This window comes from Sarcophilus harrisii, chromosome 3, assembly GCF_902635505.1.
Source record: "Sarcophilus harrisii chromosome 3, mSarHar1.11, whole genome shotgun sequence".
NCBI classification, from domain to species: Eukaryota; Metazoa; Chordata; class Mammalia; order Dasyuromorphia; family Dasyuridae; genus Sarcophilus; species Sarcophilus harrisii.
The window spans coordinates 48,732,057-48,754,433 of NC_045428.1; the positions used below are offsets into that span (position 1 = coordinate 48,732,057).

General features: G+C 37.2%; 1 protein-coding gene across 1 annotated transcript in view; it reads right to left on the reverse strand.

The window, feature by feature from the left end:
- Positions 1-21,915, reverse strand: part of DIPK2A (divergent protein kinase domain 2A) — a 38,239-nt gene extending 16,324 nt beyond the window's left edge. The window contains exon 1 of the mRNA XM_031957808.1: positions 20,671-21,915. Within this exon, the coding sequence (XP_031813668.1) occupies positions 20,671-21,327 (657 nt within the window). The 5' untranslated portion in view covers positions 21,328-21,915. The remainder of the gene's footprint in view (positions 1-20,670) is intronic.
- Positions 21,916-22,377: the final 462 nt, after the last annotated feature.

Below are 22,377 nucleotides of genomic sequence, written 5' to 3' on the forward strand. Positions count from 1 at the left end.
TAGAGAACTCCAGAGATTCTACTAAAAACCTATCAGAAATAATCCACACCTTTAGCAAAGTTGCAGGATACAAAATAAACCCACATAAGTCATCAGCATTTTTATATATCACTAACAAAATCCAACAGTTAGAGTTACAAAGAGAAATTCCATTTCAAGTAACTGCTGATAGTATAAAATATTTGGGAATGTATCTACCAAGGGCAAGTCAGGAATTATATGAGCAAAACTACAAAACACTTTCCACACAAATAAAGTCAGATCTAATCAATTAGAAAAATATTAAGTGCTCTTGGATAGGTTGAGCAAATATAATAAAGATGATAATACTACCTAATCTATTTATTTAGTGCTATATCAATCAGACTCCCAAAAAACTACTTTAATGACCTAGAAAAAATAACAACAAAATTCATCTGTAAGAACAAAAGGTCAAGACTTTCAAGGGAACTTAGGAAAAAAAAAAATCAAATGAAGGTGACCTAGCTGTACCTGATCTAAAACTATATTAGAAAGCAGTGGTCACCAAAACCATTTAGTATTGGCTAAGAAATACACTAGTTGATTAGTGGAATAGGTTAGGTTCAAAGGACAAAATAGTCAATAACTTTAATAAACTAGTGTTTGAAAAACCCAAAGGCCCCAGCTTTGGGGATAAGAATTCACTATTTGACAAAAACTGCTGGGAAATTAGCATGACAGAAACTAGATAATGACCCACACTTATACACCGTACACCAAGATAGGGTCAAAATGGATTCATGATTTAGACATAAAGAATGAGATTATATATAAATTAGAGGAACATAGGATAGTTTATCTCTCAGACATATGGAAGAGGAAGGAATTTGTGATCATAAAATAGAAAATTTTGATTATATAAACTTGAAAAGCTTTTGTACAAACAAAACGAATGCAGACAAGACTAGAAGGGAAACAATAAACTGGTAAAACATTTTTATAGTCAAAGGTTCTGATAAAGGCCTCATTTCCAAAATATAGAATTGACTCTAATTTATAAGAAATCAAGCCATTTTCCAATTGATAAATGGTCAAAGGATATAAACAGACAATTTTCAGATAAAGAAATTGAAAGTATTTCTAGCCATATGAAAAGATGCTCCAAGTCATTATTAATCAGAGAAATGCAAATTAAGACAACTCTGAGATACCACTACATACCTGTCAGACTGGCTAGAATGACAGGGAAAAATAATGCAAAGTGTTGGAGGGGATGTGGGAAAACAGGGACACTGACACATTGTTGGTGGAATTGTGAACAAATCCAGCCATTCTGGAGAGCAATTTGGAACTATGCTCAAAAAGTTATCAAACTGTGCTTAGCCTTTGATCCAGCAGTGTTTCAACTGGGCTTATATCCCAAAGAGATCTTAAAAAAGGGAAGGGACCTGTGTGTGCAAGAATGTTTGTGGCAGCCCTCTTTGTAGTGACCAGAAACTGGAAACTAAGTGGAAGCCCATCAATTGGAGAATGGCTGAATAAATTGTGGTATATGAATATTATGGAATATTATTGTTCGGTAAGAAATGACCAGCAGGAAGAATACAGAGAGGCTTGGAGAGACTTACATGAACTGATACTAAGTGAAATGAGTAGAACTAGGAGATCATTATACACTTCAACAACAATACTATATGATGATCAATTCTGATGGATGTGGCCCCCCTTCAACAATGAGATAGATGGACCAAATCAGTTCCATTTGTTCAATAATGAATAGAATTAGCTACACCCAGCGAAAGAACTCTGGGAAATGAGTGTGCCCCATCACTTAGCATTTCCAATCCCTCTGTTTTTGTCTACTTGCATTTTTGATTTCCTTCACAGGTTATTTGTACGTTATTTCAAAGTCCGATTCTTCTTGTGCAGCAAAATAACTATATGGATATGTATACATATACTGTATTTAACATATACTTTAACACATTTAACATGTATTGGTCTACCTGCCATCTGGGGGAGGGAGTGGGAGGAAGGAGGGGAAAAATTGGAACAAAAGGTTTTACAATTGTCAAACCTGAAAAATTACCCATGCATATATCTTGTAAATAAAAAGCTATAATTAAAAAAAAAGAGTAGCATCTCTGACTTTAAAAACAGCTGTATGTTATAGAGGATGAATGTAAGCAAATCCCTTTAATATTATTTAACGGTCTAAAGGAAGGACTGGTAAAAATACTTTTTATCTAGCAACTGTTTCATAATTACATACTTTACATAGATGTTCCAATTCGGCCTAAAAGAAAATCTGCTAAAATATTATTAGCTACCTGATAAAGCCTCCTCTTAAATACAGAGCATGAGAGAAAATTAACTATCATGCATCTCAGTAAAAAAAAAATTAAAAGATAGCAATTTTATGCACTAAATATTAGTTTCTAAAGTTTGTATTATTTTAGTGAAATTACTCAGGATTAAATTTCAAGAGCTCTCTAATCTATTCATATAACTCTTTGGATCTCTCTACAGATAAAGGACCATATTATTAGAAGAAAAGTAACATCTATACAAGATAAATCAATTATTTAAGGTGATGGCCATCCTCACATTGAAGAGATTTCCTATATTAAAAGGAAACATGTCATCTGGAAATAGAAATTCATCTGAAAAAAGATTCCATCAAGTAATATAAATCTATTCAATATTATTAAATATTATTTTTTCCTCCAGGTTTATTCATAAAATATGTATTTTAGCACTACTGGTGAATCTTACTTTCAATGATTCTTCTTGGTTACTGCTTTCCATTTCATTGCTCAAAGGCATCTCAGAAAAAAATCTGGCAAAATCATACTAATTAATCTTCTGATCTGTGAGAAGCTTTGGTGCAAGATGAACAGAAAAGGTAGATTTTTGTTAAAAAAAAAAAAATTTACCACAAACTCTTCATTACTCCCAGTATTCCTTTACATTATTTGTTTTAACAACTAAGATTTGCCTAAATTTTTCAAAAATCTACAGAAAGATTAAAAAAAAATCTTTGAGTATTTTGTAAATATGCTGGCTACAAATGATTTGATGCTTTAAGAAAAGAAGGGGTAAAAATGAAAGCAGAACAGATGCCAGTAGAGATTTTTTTAAAATGCTGTAATCTGCTCTAGATTTTACTAAATTGTATGAATATAGATAATATTTATTAGAAGTTCCTCCAATAATGCAGTGGAGAATTGCAGATGTGGTAGCAGTGGCCACCAGAGCAGTAGTGGCTAACTACAAAGGAAGTACCACAGGGAACTGTGCAGTTATTCAAAAACAGCAATTACTTCAGGGATTATGATGGAAAGAAGTGACAACTATGGTCTCTATAAAAAGGTATTGATGTGTAGTTCAGTAAATAGCTAAGCCAAAAGGGAACTTCCACCAAGGAAAAAAAGAGATTTCTTTTACAATTTGATAATTTGATGAAATTGATAATGAGTTAGTAAACCAGGCTAGATTCCAGGGTCTGTGGAGTAATAAGGGGAGAATGTGTCTGTGATTTTAAGGTAATGTTTTATATCAATTGTTCTGAAATTAGTGAATGTCCTTTGCAAAAAAAAGATATTGAGGCTATTGGCTGATTGAAATAGGAAGCATTACACTAGGGACTGGGGAGCAACAGTATTAGAAACTCATCCCCATCTATCTGATGATAGAATGGAGTAGTAGTCAGCTATTCCTCTGCCCCTGGGGATCTTGACACTAAAAATAAGTGGAACTGGGAGAATGGTTCCAGAGGGGCAGCTATATTATTCATTTACATTAAGATACCATAAATTATATATCTAAAATTGTAAACTGGTTAAGATTGATTCCAATTGTTTTATAGTAGAAACAGATAAATATTTCTGTACTTTGCCATTTCTTCCCTTTTCATTCTTTAAATCCTAGCAAAGGGAATCTTAGGCAGGACCCATTTTGACATTTTATGTACTACTGATTTGCAACTGGAACCCTGACTAATACCAACAATAAGGCATCAGAATAGCTTTCTCCCATAGATTAAATATCAAATTTTATTTCTATTACCCTAGTGGATTCATAAGTAATATCTTGAGATTACCTTCATTTGAGATTATCTGATTGGAGAATTTGAACATTTTTCCACACAATTAACAATTTACATCTTCTTGCTACTGCTCTGTTAGAGAACATCAGTATTATAGATATCAGTTCTTTGTAGTTTCTAAGTGAAAAACCTTTATTGGATGTATTACTTATGATTTTAGACAAGTTAAAATATCTATAACTATCAGTTTCTTCATTTGTAAAATGAGAAAACTGAAACAGATGGCCTCCGAGGCCTCCTCCAGTTGTAAACCTATGATCCTATTTATTTCCAGTATTTTCCCTAAAATGTTTCTTTTAATTTTAGAGATACTGGTTTGCCATAAAAAAATCCCATTATTTATGTACAATCAAACATCAATTTTATCTCCAATAATTTCTTCCATTTATTTGATAGCAATATACTTCTTTGTACTCATTTGTGACCTCAAAGCGGGCATGAGCCTTATAATTGCCCTGTGAAGTTAATGCTATTATTGTCCCTATTTTTTATTGAAACAGGCAGAAAGAATTAAGGATCTTATCCAAGGTGGTCAGAGCTGGTAAATATCTGAGGTTACATTTGAATTTAGGTCTTCCTGACTTCAGACCCAGTGTTCTCTTACTGGGCCATCTAATAAAACCAATTCTACTCCATCCACATCTACTTATACTGTGTAATTCTGATACATGTCTTTGCATAAATATTCAGAAAAAGGGGTTCACTATCATATGTGGAGTCTGTGGAAGACACCTTACTAAGATTCTGTTCTCTTAATATCACATCACACCAGGAACACATCTTTGTGTTTGGTTCACCTTTTTTTATTTTTTTTCCCTTTTTTTTCTGGCCATATATCTCTGGTGACACTTTCTAAAACCACTTCTTCAGTGTAATTTCTGATGCACTGCAGCTTGCTTAAACTCACCACAAACCTCTCCAATGCCTTTTGGATGATTCTCAATTCCAGTTTTTTAGACTGTTGTATTTCATGGTTCACAACCACATAACATTGACAGAATAATTAGTATTAAAAGATAGCCCTTTGTTTCAAGAAGAAATGTTATCATTAAAAGAATAGAACAACTTTCTAAAAGGAATCTATCTTGGTTTACTAACTCATTATCAATTTCAGTAAATTGTCAAACTATAACTCTATCCCAAATACATTTACTGATAGTCAAGATCTAAAAGCTTATACAGGATCAGAATGGGCAAGAAAAATCTAATTGTCAGCTTTTCCTGACATGGAACCTAATACTGACTCTGTGCTACATCTACATAGTGCCTTCAAAGGCCACTAAGAATGTATCTATTTTAAAATCTTCTTCCATAACAGTTTCTTCAGATTTTTGTAAATAGCAATCATATCAATCTTCTCCAGATTAAGCATTTTCAAATCCTTCAATCAATATTCATGATATGTACTCAAGTTATATCTATATATAAAATGAACACTGAGCCAGAATCAGAAACCCCTAAATTTGAATTCCAGGGCCTATCATGAGGATAGGCATGATCTTTTGATAGTTTTGGGTACCATTATTCATAATCTGGTTTTTACTTGTTTTAAGGACCATTTTAAATGAGATTCCTTCAGGACCTAAAATTCAGTTATTCTACAAAACATGCACAGAAATGAAAAGCAATGATCTTAGCCAGTAATGTCAAACTCAAATGGAAATGGGGAAATCATACATATAGATCCCTGAAACACTCAATTTTAAGAAATTCAAATTTATTTGTTAAATATTTCTCAATTACTTTTTAAAAAATTCAGCTCAGGTAGAACTCAGAATTAAGATAATGCCTGACACTTCTGATCTAAATAATTCTTTAAAAAAAAAAAAAACTTTCAGATCTAACAGGAAAATCATTTTAAAGAACCTTCCTTCCTTATGAAAATTTTATGAACTCTGTACTAAGTTGCTGCTGACTGCTTACCTTCACTCCAAGAGGTTAAAGAACATAAAGAAATAACTGGAGTACAAAATCACCACCTATTAAAAAATAACAAAAACAATAACATACCTGTTGGAAAAGATAGACAGGACTGTTCACAGATGGTAAAGTTTTCATTTGGTGGCACAATGAAATAGAGCGTCAAGTCTAGAGTCAGGACACATCTTCCCGAGTTCAAATCTGGCTTCAGACACTAGCTGCATGACCCTGGGGGCAGGTCACTTAACCAACCCTGAGTACTTCAGTTTCCTCTTCTGTGAGAAGGAAATGGCAAACCACTCCACTATCATTGCCAAGAAAACCCCAAATGTGGGTCATGAAATAAGAAGCAACTACAAACTGAGCAATGAGTCCAGCTTCTCAATTCACCAGCAATATACACAAATGTTACTTTTGATTTCAACAAGATAAAATCTCTGCCACTACAGCCCTCTTCTCCCATTGGGACTTTTTCTCAGAAGCATCATTTTGGGGAAGAAGCCAGATAGAGTCATCATCCTCATTCCCTAGACCCCCCCCCCCCCACCAGGCTCTCTGAATGGCTACTTGCGCCCCATACCTGCTTTTCAGCTACTTTATTTTATGTCTTGTCTTTCCACATTTAAATGTAAATTCCTTGAAGTCAAGGGACTGTCTTTTTTATTTTCTTTATTTATTTTAAAGCCTTTAAAAAAAAAAAACACACAGTTCATGTTACTGAAACAAATCTTAAGATGTAAAAGTTAAAGGGAGTAATTTCTATCCTAGAAAGTCTTATAAAGGGAGAAAATATTCCTGAAGGGGGAGGATTTCAAAGGAGAATGAAGAGATAGTCATCAAGAAGTTGATCAGGGACCCAAAGTTAATGGAGTGGCTGGCTATGTCTTTGTTTCAAGGCACTGGTGAGGTTTGGAGTCAGGTGTTCGTGACAAGTTTATAAACTTAGTTTTTTAAAGAAATATTTTGATAACTGAATTTCAATAACTTGCTTCTTTGTAATCCTAATAGTTTGCTTTATGCATTTTGGAGTTATTTTTCTGAGAAAAGGCCCAATGCATTCACTGATTGCCAAAAAGACCCATGACATAGTAAAGGTAAAGAACAACTGTCCTAGAGGAAGAAAAAAAGCTGAGTGCTGTGTCTAGATGGTAATGATCTGGTCTTCACAAGATCAATAATAAATTACAAATGTTGTGATTCTAAGGTACTTAAAATATAATATCATTACAATATATTGGGGCTGAGGGCAACTTTACAAAGTATAACTTACTTTAGTTATTTAAAATCTCACTTTAAATGAATTAAAATAATTTAAGTTTAATTAAGAATCAGAAAGTGAGTTTCAAAGTTAAAAGTTTGACTATCTGAAAGAAATTATATAAATCAGGGGAAGTAATCAATTTTATAATATACTTAAGTTTTATTTTTTCTTCTTTTTGGAAGATAAAAAAGAAAATGACACATTACATCTAATGTGCAAAATGTCAGAATGTTTACAATCAAAGTATTTAAGAAATGTGTTCTTATTAACTTTGAAAATCCAAATCTAAAATTACAGTAATGTTACTTTTCTTAAATTTCTCTGTCTTCATAAATTCAAGATTAAAATGATTGAAATTGTTATATTTCTCATGAAACAAGTTCATTTAAAAGTGCATGTAATGTAATATTTTTGAAAATACAGTTAATTATGTAAAAGTAAAAACAAAAACCTCCCTCCCATACAATATTGTTATAATACTCACACACCACATTGTAAAACAGAGACAAATATATCTTTGTGGAAATAAAATGGTCTTTGACAACAAGAGAAAAGGGAACCCTGCCAACATCTGCACATGTACAAATGCCTCGTCTTTGGCTACATTCCAACTGGCAAACGACAGCCATATCTACACTTCATTACCCAAGTCACAAGCAGAAGAGGATAAAATATATGAACAAATGTCACATTGAGCAACTTTATATTCCTACAATGATTCTGACAATGTTAACTGAAATTCATATATGCTATCATGTAGGAAAAGTTCCCAAATGTCATTTGATAGTTTTACTACCTATCTTTTAGAAGTATTTAATTAAAAGGATTCATATTATGGTTAATGTAATAATAATTTTTCATTGACTACTCAGAATAATCAGATCTCACTAAAAAGCAAATTTCATTGAACACACTGTGCTATTCTGTTAACTCAGCTAATAGAATATTCAAAACAACAGTATTTTTAAAAGCCTAAAACTTGAATTAAAAGAAACACTGGCTTTGAACCAAATGGCCATAGTTAAGCAGAATTCAGAAACAACCAACTTGAAAACTATAGCTTAAACATTAAAGATATTAAACACTAAGACTAAGTCATTTTCTTTCTTCCCTACTGTCTATAGTTTATAAATACAAAGAAGGATAAGAATTAAATTGTCCAAGTTTATTGAACTCTACTTAAGGGGGAAAAAATAACAAGATGGTTCTACAAGGAATTGTTCATTAACAAGGCATGGATGGTTTATAACCATACAAATTTAATATAAATGATTTATCTAATTATCATATATAGTTATTCACTCAGAGCAGTTCTGAATAAATAAAAATTAAGAGATTCAAACAAACCTGGAACTATTCCAATCCCAATTATATCAAAGGCATGCCATCTCATTGTTCAGGGCTTTTAAATCAGTCTTGACTGTCTACCATAAAAGGAGGTTAATATTTAATATCTTTCAAAGAAATAAACATGTATAACTACATTTCATATTTAGTTAACTTTACTTTTGCATCATGTGAGAAGATTTTGTCATTTTAAGACCTGTAAAAAGCATCTACCTTACATTTCTAGTAATATTTAAGAATGGCATTTTAATGTATTCAAATTTTATCAGTGTTTAAAATAAGAACAAAACTACGAAATTATGAAATGCTTTGAGTATTACAATATTAAAATACTCCCAACACTAAAGGAAAAATCCCAACCCCATTATGTCTAAGTTCACAACCATCACTTTTATAAAAGAAAACCATAAACTAAACCTCAGAAAACACCAGTAGCAGTGTTGGATACATGGATAATGGCTTGAAGCCAAGGTCTCAGGCTTAAGTAAACAAAATCTTTAAGAGAAAATAAGATTAAGTTGTCTGATATCAATAATTAATCTTAAAGAAAAATTCATAATAGTTACATGATTTTTAAAAAAGTTTCCACATAAAGCAAATTAATACCACCCTTGTACAGTTACAAGTTGGTTTTTTTTTTTTTTTAATAGAACCTACTTTTAAGATTTCTAACTTCTACACATAAAAGAATATACTAAACATTCACTGGAGACATGCTGGGTCTTAAGAGAACTACTCAATACTAAATACATGGCATAATACCAAGTAAAACTAAGGTTTATTAATTTAGGACATTTGATTAAGTATTTTGAACCATTGTAAAATTTAAAAAACAAGTTACAAATGATTTGAAAAACTTAGTGGATACCTAAAAACTGTAATTTAAAATTATCTGTTGAGCCTGAGGATCAAAAAAACAAAGGGTTTTAGACTAAAAATACTTAAAAATAGGGAAAACAAGATTTTATATAACATTAGACTGATGCATATAAATACATTTATTAATGTACCTGTCAATAAAGAACAATGGAAACTGTCAATTTATTTGGAAATTCCCCCCCCCCCATAATCTGTATAAGCATTTTTAACAAGTCTAATTCAAATTCAAATTTTTAACTTACACTACACTTTCTTTTGATCAAAAAAGTTGAAAAATATTATTTTGCAATATTCCATTGAAAAGGAATATGAAATATAAGTAATAATTTGTTTAAAATTATGGAATAAGTGAACATAGTTTATTTCTTTCCTACTTCATTCAAAGTTAAACTTCAATAAAAAAATTTAATACTTTGGAAAAATCATCTTTAATAGTTAAAACATGAAAACAAAATCTGAGATTCTCAGCAGAAATGAGCATTTCTGAAAACAAAAATGTAAACACTGAAGGTTCTTAGAAAGTTAAGGCTATCAAAAGTTCAAAACATATAAAAACAAAACCAAGTCTATTTTTTGGGGGGAAAAAAAGTTCAAATTTAAATCTAAATCCCATTGTAGTAACGCATGTTATAACAGCTGTTCATTGAGATTAATGGATTGTGCTGGTGAAAAATAATATAATGTGTTCACAGTTGTATGAACTGTCTGAAAGGGGAATAGAGAAGATCACAGGGATGACTTAATATTTATCTAATTTTTCCTGAAGTTTCAGTGAGAACTTAGATTCTTGATTTCTAATGCTTAGAAGAGGCCAGAGTCCATTACAAATACTCTATGATCAGAAATTTCCTGTAGAGCCAAAAGATACAAGTCCCAAGAAATAGTCTACTTATGTTAGGAATTATCTTCAAGACAGTAAAATATCAGTCTAAGAGACCCTGGAGTTCACTGTAATAGAATTTTGGGTCTATAACCATCTCTGCTTCATGTCACCATGTGAGTGATTTCATATCTGTCTCTCTCTTTTTTTATTAAAGCTTTTTATTTTCAAAATATATCCATAGATAATTTTCAACATTCAAAATCTTGTGTTCCAAATTTTTTTCTCCCTTTCTTCCCTCCCACCTCCTTCACTAGATGACAAGTAATCCAATATATGTTAAACATGTGAAATTCTTCTATACATATTTCCACAATTATCATGCTGCATAAAAAAAAATAGATAAAAAAGGGAAAAAAATGAAAAAGAAAAAAATGCAAGCAAACTACAACAAAAAAGTAAAAATACTATGTTGTGATCCACACTCAGCCACTCTCTTCTTCAGACCATTGGAATTGGCCTGAAAGTGATTTCATCTCAATAGAGAAAAAGCTGATATCTAACATTTTTTTCCTTCTTGATATTGGTTACAGACTTAGATCTTAAACCCCATCCTTTAGTTATATACCCTCAACTAGAATTAAGCAGCAAATGATAATCTTTACAAGAAGGCCTCATTTTCTGAATACCACTTACTATTCATTTCAGATCCTAAGAATTTCAAATTGTGTTTTGGAACAGCATTAGATCAACAAATATGTGTTCCATACCATAATTTTAAGAACTAAAATGGAAAACTTTTGGTCAAAAGATACTGGAAAAGGAATAGATTCATCTAATTCTAATTGAAAAAAAAAAACTTCTGAAAAAAGGTAAACTTTTTGTACATAAAATAATATTGAATATACTTATATTTACCATCTTCAACTTGTCCTCCTAGCCACTCTCATATGTTTTCACTGCTCTGCAAATGACTATCAATGAACAGATATGTCTATAAAGAGCATCCTCAGAAATATGATCCCACATGTAGATTTTCAAGAAAACTCACTCTTTCTCTATGCTTAGGGGCAACATGAAATTAACAAGGTCACAAATACACAGTTATTCTGGGGGTTGATGTGGACTCCAAACTCTGTTGCTCTAGACATAACAGATACAAAAGAAAATGCAACAGGACCTCAAATGATTGCAAAGTATCAGGTACACTTTGAACACCAACTATCTTTAAAAGCCCCTTCCTTATTTCTGAATCCCAGGTGAATAATGGTAAATTTCTTTACCTGCCAAGCTAACAAGCATTTCTTCAGTGGTCAATTTATGTCAATTATTGTGGTAAGCACTGGAAATACAACAGAAAATAAAAGGAGCTCATCAGTGGGGGAGACATCACACAATGTATGCATAAATGAGACACACACAGCATGCCCTGCAGTGAACTTGTGAGAAGACATGGTTCATTTGGTATCAAAGCTTTTCATGCCCATTTGCTTTTCTATACAATAAGCACAAGGCTTTCAATTCCCTAAGGGAAAGAAAAGTCCCCACTAAAATTATACATGAATAAGTGCTTAATCAATGCCTTCTCCACTCCACTCTATCCCCTTAATTACCTGGAATCTGACAGTCACAGCTATTAACAAATTTCATAATAAGCAACATGTGAAAGAGGTGGCAATACTGGAACAGGCAAGTGCAAACTGTGACCATGTCTCTGACATTGTTTACTCAAATACTGCCAAGTCATTTCTCACTTTCTTTAAGTCTTTGACATCAGCATTTTGCATAGAGGATTATAATATATCTACAACTTAGTAGAGAAAAGTGGAAGACTAGGAGAATGAAAAAAGTGATTCCAAGTGGAAAAAAGATCTAGAGTGAGGTGCCAAAAAGATATAAGAAGTAAGGGACTTTGTTGAAACATTCTAAAAGTATGATTTTCCAAGGAGTGGTAAAGTTGCTCTCATCTCCACTTTCAGGATGATAAATGTAGCAAAATAAATGATATGTCCCTTCTTTCACTTCAATTAACCATGTCTAGAATTTTGTACTTGACAGTGGTCCCAGGACTGGACACTATAGGAAACAGTAAAGAATTAGTGAAACAAAAATATCTTTCATTGTTCCACTGGCTAATAAACTGGCTAATTTAATAAACTGGCTAATCAATTTTGGTGCCACAAACTAAGTTCTGAAAAAGTTGTGATTTAAAAACAGGGGAAACAAACTCAAGGAAATCATGGTTCCCAATTATATCCTAGAATTCCAGAGTTGGAATGAATAAAAGCCTTTATTCAGTGTTTATTATGTGCAAAGCACTGTGCTAAGTGCTGAAGATAGAAACAAAAAAACAAGAAAGATTCTGCTCTCAAGGAGCCCCCATATCTTGATGGGGGAAGTCAACACATATGAAAGGTTTCAGCTCTAAGTCAGATGAAAAGTTTCATGGTCCTTAAATTAATGCAACAGCAAAGAAGATAGGAACACTTCTTTTTGGTGTCATTTCTACTGATAAAAAATCACATCAGTTCTAATGTTGAACCATTCCACAGGTCCAAGGACTTTGGTGACAGGAACTTTCTTTTCTGGATCTTCAACAGATGTGGCTAGAACACCTGCAGAAGCAGCAGCCAGGCTGCATCCCCATGAGCGCTGCTTCCAAGAGTGAAGATTGATGGCCTTAGACTTGATTCTTGGGGTCAGAGGCTTGGAGTGTCTCTCTCAGGCCTCAAGGGGAGATGATGTTCAAGATGGGTGTGATGGCCTGACCCATCGTGTCCCTCTTGGGGTGCCCAGCTTCTTCAGCTAGACTAACTTGTCTTCACCTAAGACACAGTTAAGTGGGCAGCTGGGGTGGGGAATAGGGAAACAGCGGGTTCCCTCTCCACAGGAGCTCCTCCAAGTGATGCCTAGGAGGAAAGAAATCCTGGGTCTGCTGGCCCAATCCCTACCCAAGCCTCAGAGAGAATTCAGTAAAACATGCCTGACAACTCACTCAACCACTGTTGAAGACCTCCAATGAAGATGGACCACTACTTTCCCAAGAAGATGATTCCACTTGTGGGTAACTAATTATTATGAAGTTTTTCTTGACATCATGTCAATTTATTACACTATAATTTCTATCATAAGTTCCTAATCAAGTAGGTTTTCCAATTGATAGCTCTTTAAATGCTTAAAGACAGTCATCATATGCACCCTATGTTGCTGGTCTCCAATTCTTTCAAGCAACCATTCATTAATCATCATGGATTCAAAGTTCTTCAACATTCTGGCTGCCTTGTCTCTGGATCAGGAGCTCTTATTTCTTGATGTCAATGTGACAGTCTAGTGAAGTCAATAAACACTCTTTTTTTCAGAATTTTTTTAAATCCCTAAAATATATAGGATTACAAACAGAGGAAACCAGTTATATTGAAATACAGTTCTCAATTTTTTTTTTTAAAGAATCATAGACCCCATATAAAGAATATCTGCTCTCAATGTTCTTCACAGTCTTCCGGCTTGTAAATGATCTTCCTAAAACATGGTGCCCAATACTGAACACAATTCTAATACAACAGACTGTCAACTCCTTGCTCTTTGGAAGATATGCCTTAGCTTTTTTTTTTTTTTTTTTTGGCTGTTAAATCACACTGCTGACTCATGGCTTGGAATTATGAGTTAATGACAAAACAAAAGGCTACTAGTAGTTTAACAAGTGTCAGAATTCATCAATACATATTGGGCTGTGACAAAATTCTAGGCACTATGACTTTTTAGTTGCACAAGTCAAGGTTAAGTTTTTCAAGCTTGGTGGTCAGTGTCAAACCTCTTTAAGAGCTGTCTACTTTCAAGCTCCAGGCCAAAGAATGAATCAAAGATGCATGCCCGTGAGATGATAATAATAATAATAATAATAGCTAACATATATAGTGTTTGCTACAATTATTATTTTATTTGATCCTCATTACAATGCTAGGAGGTAAGAGATATTATTTTTGTTGTTGTTCAGTCATTTTAGCTGTGTCTGACTCTGTCACCCCATTTGGAGTTTTTCTGGCAAAGATAATAGCATTTCTTTCTTTAGCTCATTTTACAGATAAGGAAACTGAGGCAGCATTAAGTGATCTGTCCAGTGTCACAAAGGTAGTAAGTATCTGGGGCTGGAATTGAATCCAGAAAGAGGAGTCTTTTGACTCCACACCCAGCAAACCACCTAGCTGCCCCATTACCATTTTACAGATTAGAAAATTGAGGCAAACCTAAGTTAAGTAACTTGTTCCTCCTCCTCCCCCGCAATACTACCCCTAAATTAATGTCTGAAGTAGAATATAAACTTAGATCTTCCTGACTCCAGGCCCATTGCTCCATTCACTACACAACCTAACAAGTGCTAAAAATAATAATAATAATAATAAAATAAAAATTAATTTAAAAAAAACTTTAAATCCTAAAACCTGGATAAAAAGACAGGACTCTTTCTCTTTCTCATTTTATTTGGGCTTCTATTCCTTTCAAGGCTGTTCTTGATGTTCATTTGAACCTGATTCCAGTACAGTAATTAAAGTTAACATTTATACAGTCTTTAAATTTTGCAAAGCGGTTTACATATTTACCTTATTTGAGCCACACAACAACCTTGTGAGGTAGATGAATCAAAAGCTGAATGATTATTAAATGACTTGCCCAGGGCCACAAAGACAGGCAAGTCATCCCAACTTCCATTTCAACATCCTATCCAGATTACAGATGAGGAATCGAAGCCAATCACAACTTTAGTGACATAACTGGTAAATGTCTGAGGCTGGATTTTTAACTCAGCACATTGGGCTTTCACATGGATCTATGCCTCTAAAATAAATTTCTTGCCCAGAAGAAATTATTCTGGAAGGGAAAAAATAAAATTCAAAACTAGGACTGGCCTAAAACCTTTAAAAGATTGTAATCCTTATCTTAAATGGGTTTCAAATTAATCTGCCAATCTCTGATAAAATGTTTCAATATAAAGTCTCTTGGTTTATCAGATTAAAATCACTTCTTTCCCTTTATAAACAATTCATAAATACTGAATTTACTGCCAAGCTAAATTTTTTTATGAAGAAGGACTAGTATTGACTTTTCTCCAGGCCACTAAAAAACTAACACCTAATCCCATTTTTGTTCACACCTACTTTTCTGTCATAAAGACAGGTACCCAATCAGAGTTGTAAAGGTATACCAACTCTGGAAATCTATTTCCAACATATGTATTAGATACCCATAGTCCTATACAAAGGAGCTGAAATGGATCTCACTGAGACTATCAAGAATGGGAAACAGGTGTGGAAGAGGTAAAAAGGAATTTATCCAGTGGGTCACACTGAAGTTACTGCCAGAAACAGGATGAGAGAACCTTTGCTGCTTAAATCCTTATAAATAAATTTCCTTTTATCTTCAACAAATTTATTTTTTTCAACTCCCATTTGTAGTTTTTCTGTTCTTAAAATATTGCCACTAATTAAAAAAAACTCTTAAATTATCCAAAGATGTGTAATCATCTTGCCAAATATTCAACTCCAATATTAGGCAGTACAAGAACAGATCATTCCTTAAAGCACCAAGATATCTTTCAGGGAGATAAAGTGAAAGTACTAGAAAAGCCAAGAATAGGAAAAGATGGAGCAAGAGCAGGAAAGATGGGACAATCTGCTTTCAGGAAATCATTTCTTGACACTATCCCAGATACAGTGTCTCTGTCTCTTCCTAGCTCTGTGTCTCAAACCTCCTTTTTTATTTCTAAAAAAGTTGTGATTCAGGGACCATTTCTCTGGTGAGTGTAAAGCAAGCTAACTTCAAAATTAATGTAATTTGGTCCAATTTATCCAACTTGGAAGAGAGCTGGATACTTTGACCTGATTATTAGGTCAAAATGTACTACTGCTTTCACAACACATACTACTTCTACATACAAGAAAGCCTTTGTAGATAATTACTGTTCAATTTGTATTAAGCCCAGAAAATAATAGGGTAACAAGCTCAAGTTCTAAATAACTCACATGTTCTATAATGCTATAAACTCTAATGTAAGGAAGATCAGAAGGATTGAAGAAATTTTGTGAACAGAAAGAAACTCTGGTATAATTTAATGGGTTTATTAGTACAAAAGTTTTGGGGGTTTGTTTTGTTTTTTAACTGCAAGTCTAATTCAATCAAGGAAAAAAATTTTCTTTGTTAAAAAAAAAAAAAAATGCCAAATGCCCAAACTCAAAAGGAGGCAGGTTTCATGATTTTTTTTTTTTTTTAATCACCAAGTAGCTCCCTCTCCTGGAAAAATTTCTGCATTGTTATAAAGACTAAAGATGCAATTGTATATGTTGCCTTGAAGAAAAGTGAATGAAATTTTGAAAAGGAAAACCAAAAGATGCACAAGAACCTCATGAGAGTTGTTAGTAATGCTTACTTTTATAGCCAAATTCAAGCTCAGACTATCACCAAAGACTCCAGACTACCACATAGCTTTAAGCCTGTTCCGATTATGGAATTCAGAAACAAGGACAGCATATAGATTTTTTTTTTTTTATTATCAGCCAAAAAAGAAAAAAAAAAAAAAAAAGACAAATGCTCAGCCATGTACTAGCTGTGGGATCTTATATAAGTCACCTTGGCCTCAAGGCCCATTTGTTTGTGTCTATAAAATGAGAAGGTTGGACTAGATGACCTTGGAGGCCTCCCAGGGATAGATCTTTGATCCTATGTTCTATACATCACTATGCATGCATGGATGTGGGAGAGACAGTCTCTGACTTTCAGTAACCTGACTGAGGATCTGAGAAAGAGTTCTGTGACCAACAAATCTGACATGGATGGTACTCTAGTCTAAGTATACACTTAAAAAAAATCTTATCTTATTAAAAACCTCCCAAATCTTTATTAAATTGACATTGGGTTTTATTCCTACAAATGTATTCCCTTATTCAAAAACATGCCACTTATATGTACTTGCACAGTTGGTAAAAGGTAAAAATTACATGACTGACCAGGCCGAATTTATGAGTGGCATAAACTGTAATTGAAACCTAAATGATTCCATTTTCCATTTCACACCATAAGTAATATTACAAAATATTAGAACAGTAATGATTAATTTGAATTACCAGTACTGACAGCATCATTTAGAATCACTCCAGCCAACAATATGACAACCACACTAAAAAGTTAAAAACCACCCAACTAAAAAGTAAAGCCTGCAGATAGTGTTCTGTATCCTAACTTCTTATTTGTAACTCCACATCCTATTCACTTACATATTACCAATTTGGAGCTATTACTGGGATTCATTAGGCTTAATCACAGCTTATGGCAATATCTCTGATAAAAACTGTCACCCTATAAATGTAGTATGAAGTGAGGGGAAATTACAAGACATAACCTGAATGAAGACTTAGTATTCTGGTTCTTATAACTAACAATAACTTCTTATTAAAGTTCTCATGCAACCAAGCCTAAGCAACTTAAAGAAGTCAGTTAAGAAAAGGGAGGAGAGCAAGAAGAAGGAAACCATATCCCAAGTTCTGGCACTAAATGCTTTATGAACAGCCAAGGAAATAATTTCAAAGCAGAAATAGGAACTAGAGCAAAGAAAGCAACAGTGTTGACTTCTGAAACTGACTTTTTGAATATATATGTAGTACCAGAATATTCATAATAAATAATTTTAATTTCTGACATTCTTAAGAGATATTCTGGAATGATTGGTTCTAGAAAAACAGTCCTCTAAAATATAGTTACAAAATCATTTAGTCCATCATTTACCTTTTCCTCAAATGACAAAATGTAACTATTTTTTGCAGACCAAAAAAATATAAAAACTTTGGAAACTCTTCTGCAGTATGATTACTCCAAATATTTTCCCTGTATCTCTCTCAGAGAATACTTATATAAGAATCATTACAATTTCTATTTCATTAACAAAAAACAATGTAAATGAAAGAATAAAACATTCAGGATTTGATTCAAGAATGTATGTATTATAAATACCTCCTCAAGGTTACCTGATTTCACAATTAGGAGATTTCTTCAAGGCAATGAGTGCTGATTAAAAATTTAACTTAAAAGATACAGAATATTTGGGAAATTCTCCTTGCTTTGAAATGTCAAGCCTCATAAACTCTCTACCTATATGCATTACCTAGAATAACATAATTTTTTTAAGGAACAAAATGTTTCCACCATAGCCAAAATAATTTATATCCTGCCTCCCTATATGCTCAAATCATATTCTCAGTTAAAGTATTTTAAAAATTGCTTCTTTTTTCCAAATCTCTACACAGTAAGGGAAAAAAAATACTACCTGTGTTTGGGCCCTAAATGTTTCTCTTAGTATAAGGAAGATAGTAAGAAAGAGGGTGAGGGGCAAGGAATGGAACACTCACACATCCATATAAAAGGCACTTTCTCACTCCTGCCTGACAAACTGTGACTCAGCACAGGATCTCATCCCACCACTTTATTTATTTCCTATTCAACAATCTACCATAATCTTAAAACGTTATACTAGTCACTAAGGCAAGCAATTATGTAGAAGCTCAAGCGATAGCTCAAAAAGAACACTTTTGTTGCTTTCTATAGACCAAAACAGTATCCATCTAAAGAGCTACGCAAAGGGCTCTATAAGCAACAGCGAAGCCTACGGGAAATGGAACTCATTTCCTCCACTGCAGCATATGAACTGTGCCCTGGTCCAGCATGTCCAAAAGGACAGAACATGGAAGAAAGATGAAGTCACAACGCTAGTCCTTGTGGTCCTTTTATAAATGCACTTTTCTTTACTCCCTCATTCTAGTCAGCAGTTTAAATAATTATTTGCATCATACTTGATTTAACTTTCACTTTAAAAAAATCTCTTCCTCTCTTAAGCTCTCCAACTGATTCTTCCTCTTTTGGAGAATCTGTGAAGGAAACTAAAAAGGGGGGAGGGGAGGGAACTGAGAAGTTCAACTTTTAAAATGTAGTTTAATCAAAGCCACTGATACAAACTTGTTTTCTACCGAGGTCATATCAAGAGCAGCCCAAAAGTCAGAGGGGGAGACCAAGTTTGAGAGTGCTAGAGGCAGCCCTGAGATAGAGAGCAGGAAGGAGACTCAGTCCAGAGACAGTCTCCAGGACAGAGATATCGCAAAGAGAGGCAGGGCCGAGTTCAGAGACATTCTCCGAGAGTCAGGGAAGAGAGAGGAATAAGACTCAGTCCGGAGAAGTTCTCCAGGACAGTGTTACCAGGGTGGAGATACAGCGAAGAGAGGAATAAGACCATACAGAGAAGTTTTCCAGGACAGAAAAGACTCAGTCTACAGACAGTCTCTGAGTAAGAGATAGAAGGAAGTTCTAAGACAGTTCTAAGACATAGACACAGGGAAGAGAGAAGACTCAGTCCAGATACATTCTGTGAGAGATACAGAAAAGCCAGAGCAATAAGAGTACAGAGTTCTCCAGGACAGAGGTACCAGGGCAGAAAAGATTCAGTCTAGAGAAGCCCTGAGACAGAGACAGGGAAGAGAGAGGAATAAGAATCCGTAGACTCAGTCTAGATACATTCTGTGAGTGAGAGATACAGAGAAGAGAGAGGAATAAGAATCGTGCAGAGACAGAGATACATATAAGAGAGAAGACTCAGTCTAGATACATTCTGTGAGTGATACAGAGAAGAGAGAGGAATAAGAATCGTGCAGAGACAGAGATACATATAAGAGAGAAGACTCAGATTAGATACATTCTGTGAGTGATACAGAGAAGAGAGAGGAATAAGAATCGTGCAGAGACAGAGATACATATGAGAGAAGACTCAGTCTAGATACATTCTGTGAGTGATACAGAGAAGAGAGAGGAATAAGAATCCGTGCAGAGACAGAGATACATGTAAGAGAGAAGACTCAGATTAGATACATTCTGTGAGTGATATAAAGAGAGAGGAATAAGAACCGTGCAGAGTCCAGAGACACTCTCTGAACCAGAGATATGGGGAAGGGCGAAAACTCGGTCTAGAGAAGTTCTGGGACAGACAGGGCAAGAGAGAGGGATAAGGCTCAGTTCAAAGTTCTCCAAAGCAGTGACACCGGGACACAGACACGGCGACGAGGAAACGCAGTCTCCAGGACGGAGACACGAGTAGGGGGAGACTCAGTCCAGAGACGCTCTCCGCGCCAGAGACCCAGGGAAGAAGAGCAAGGCTGACTCCGGAGAGAGGGTCTGAGACGGCACTGCCGGGAAGAGCGGGAAGCCCGAGTCCCGCACAGAGAAGGGGGAAGGGGCGTGCGCGCTCCCTCTGGCGGTGCGAACGTCGGGTCCCGGCCGCGGAGACCGCGGCTCGCCAGCCCCCGCCGCCCCCGCGGCGCCCGCGCCGTCCCGGCCGCTGCCTACCTGTAGCACCAGCGGCTCGGGGTTGAAGGCGAGCGTGAGCAGCAGCTGCATCCGCTCCGAGTCCTTCAGGTTGCGGAGCAGGAAGCTGCCCGAGTCCTTGGTCTCGGCGTAGCGGCGCACCAGGCGGTCCAGCAGGCGCTGCGAGGGGCAGTGCACCAGGTCGGACCAGCCCTCCACGGCGTCGGGCGTGAGCAGCCGCACGTCGCCGTTGAGGCGGGCGAACTCCGTCTTGGGCATGGCCTGGAGCAGGTCGCAGCGCGGGCGGCCCGTGGCCCGCTTGCAGATGCTCTGGTCGAGCTGCGCCAGCTCGCGCTGCGAGCCCAGGCGCTTGAGCACGACGCGGCGGCGGCCGCCCTCGCGGGGCTCGCCGTACTGCCCGAAGTACACGTTCTTCACGTTGAGGAAGTCCAGCAGGCGCAAGCGGCCCCACGCCTCGAAGGCCACCTGCCCGTTGAGGAAGCGGCGGCACCAGCTCGTGCCGAAGCACGCCGGGCACTTATTGAGCTGCAGGAAGCGCCGGTCCGCCAGCTCGTTGCGCTGCCAGGACGCCAGCAGCGACGGCGAGTGCAGCACCATCAGCACCAACAGGCTGCCGAGCGCCGCCAGCTTCAGCGAGCGGGACAGGCGGCCCAGCTTCGGGGGCACCAGGCGCCACATCCCGCCCGGGGGCCGCCGGCGCCCCCCCCAGCCCCGCCCCGGGGGAGGGACCCCCCGCTGAGCCCGCGAGCCCGACCCGGCCGGGAGGGAGGCGAGGCAGGAAGGCGGGCGGGCGGGCGGCCGCGCGGGTGTGTGGAGCGCGGGGAGAGAGACGGGGAGTGCGCGAGAGGGACCCGGAGTGCGGCGGGGAAGGAAAGAGAACGGAACCAGCGCCGGCTCCGGCTCCTCCCCCCGGCCACTTGTCCCTACCAACTCCTCTCGGGCTCTCTTTCTGCCTCTCTCCCTCCCCCGGTGTCTCCCTGCCCTCCGCCGGGTCCGACTCCAGCGGCGCCTCCTCCACACCAGCCAAGTTATAGAGAAGCCGGAGGGGGGAGGAGGGACGAGGGAGAGCGGGGAACGGACGGTCGGGAGCGCGCGCGCGTGCGCGCCGCACACTGGGGGAGCGCGGGGCCCGGCATGGAGAGAAGAGGCTGAGAAAGAGGTTAGACCGCCTCCTACTGGACACCGGGCGGAAGGGAGGAGGAGGGGCTCTGGCCTCCGCGAGACTGCACGCCAGCCACCCCAGCTGCCACACACTTTCCCCAGACGCGGGGCGGAGGAGGGAGGGTCCTCCCCTCCCTTGTGTGAGAGGGCGGGGACGGCGTGAGGGGGCGGGGCAAGGCGGGCGAATCGCGTGCAGCCTCGGGAGCGTGCGCGCGCTCTTCCAAAGGGGAGGCTTGGAACGGACGTCCGGGAGTGGGCGGGGCGGGAGTGCTCAAGGAGGAGGGGGCGGGGATGGCGACTTCTTTCCCAGGAGGAGAATTGGGTGGAGATGGCATTGTTAAGATGCGGCCGAGCGCGCCCTCTCTGCGCTCCCTCACTGCAGGAGGCGAGGGAGACTCTGGGTAGGGTGGGTGTCGCTTAAAACAAATGCTGGATTTGCGAGGGGGCGGAACGCGAGGGGCGGGCTCGGGGAGGCGGCCTGACGGACGCGGCCGTTTTCTCGTGGGCGGACAGAAGGGGAATGGCATTCTAAAATCGAGCTTGCTTTGCCTCCCGGAGAGGGCGAGT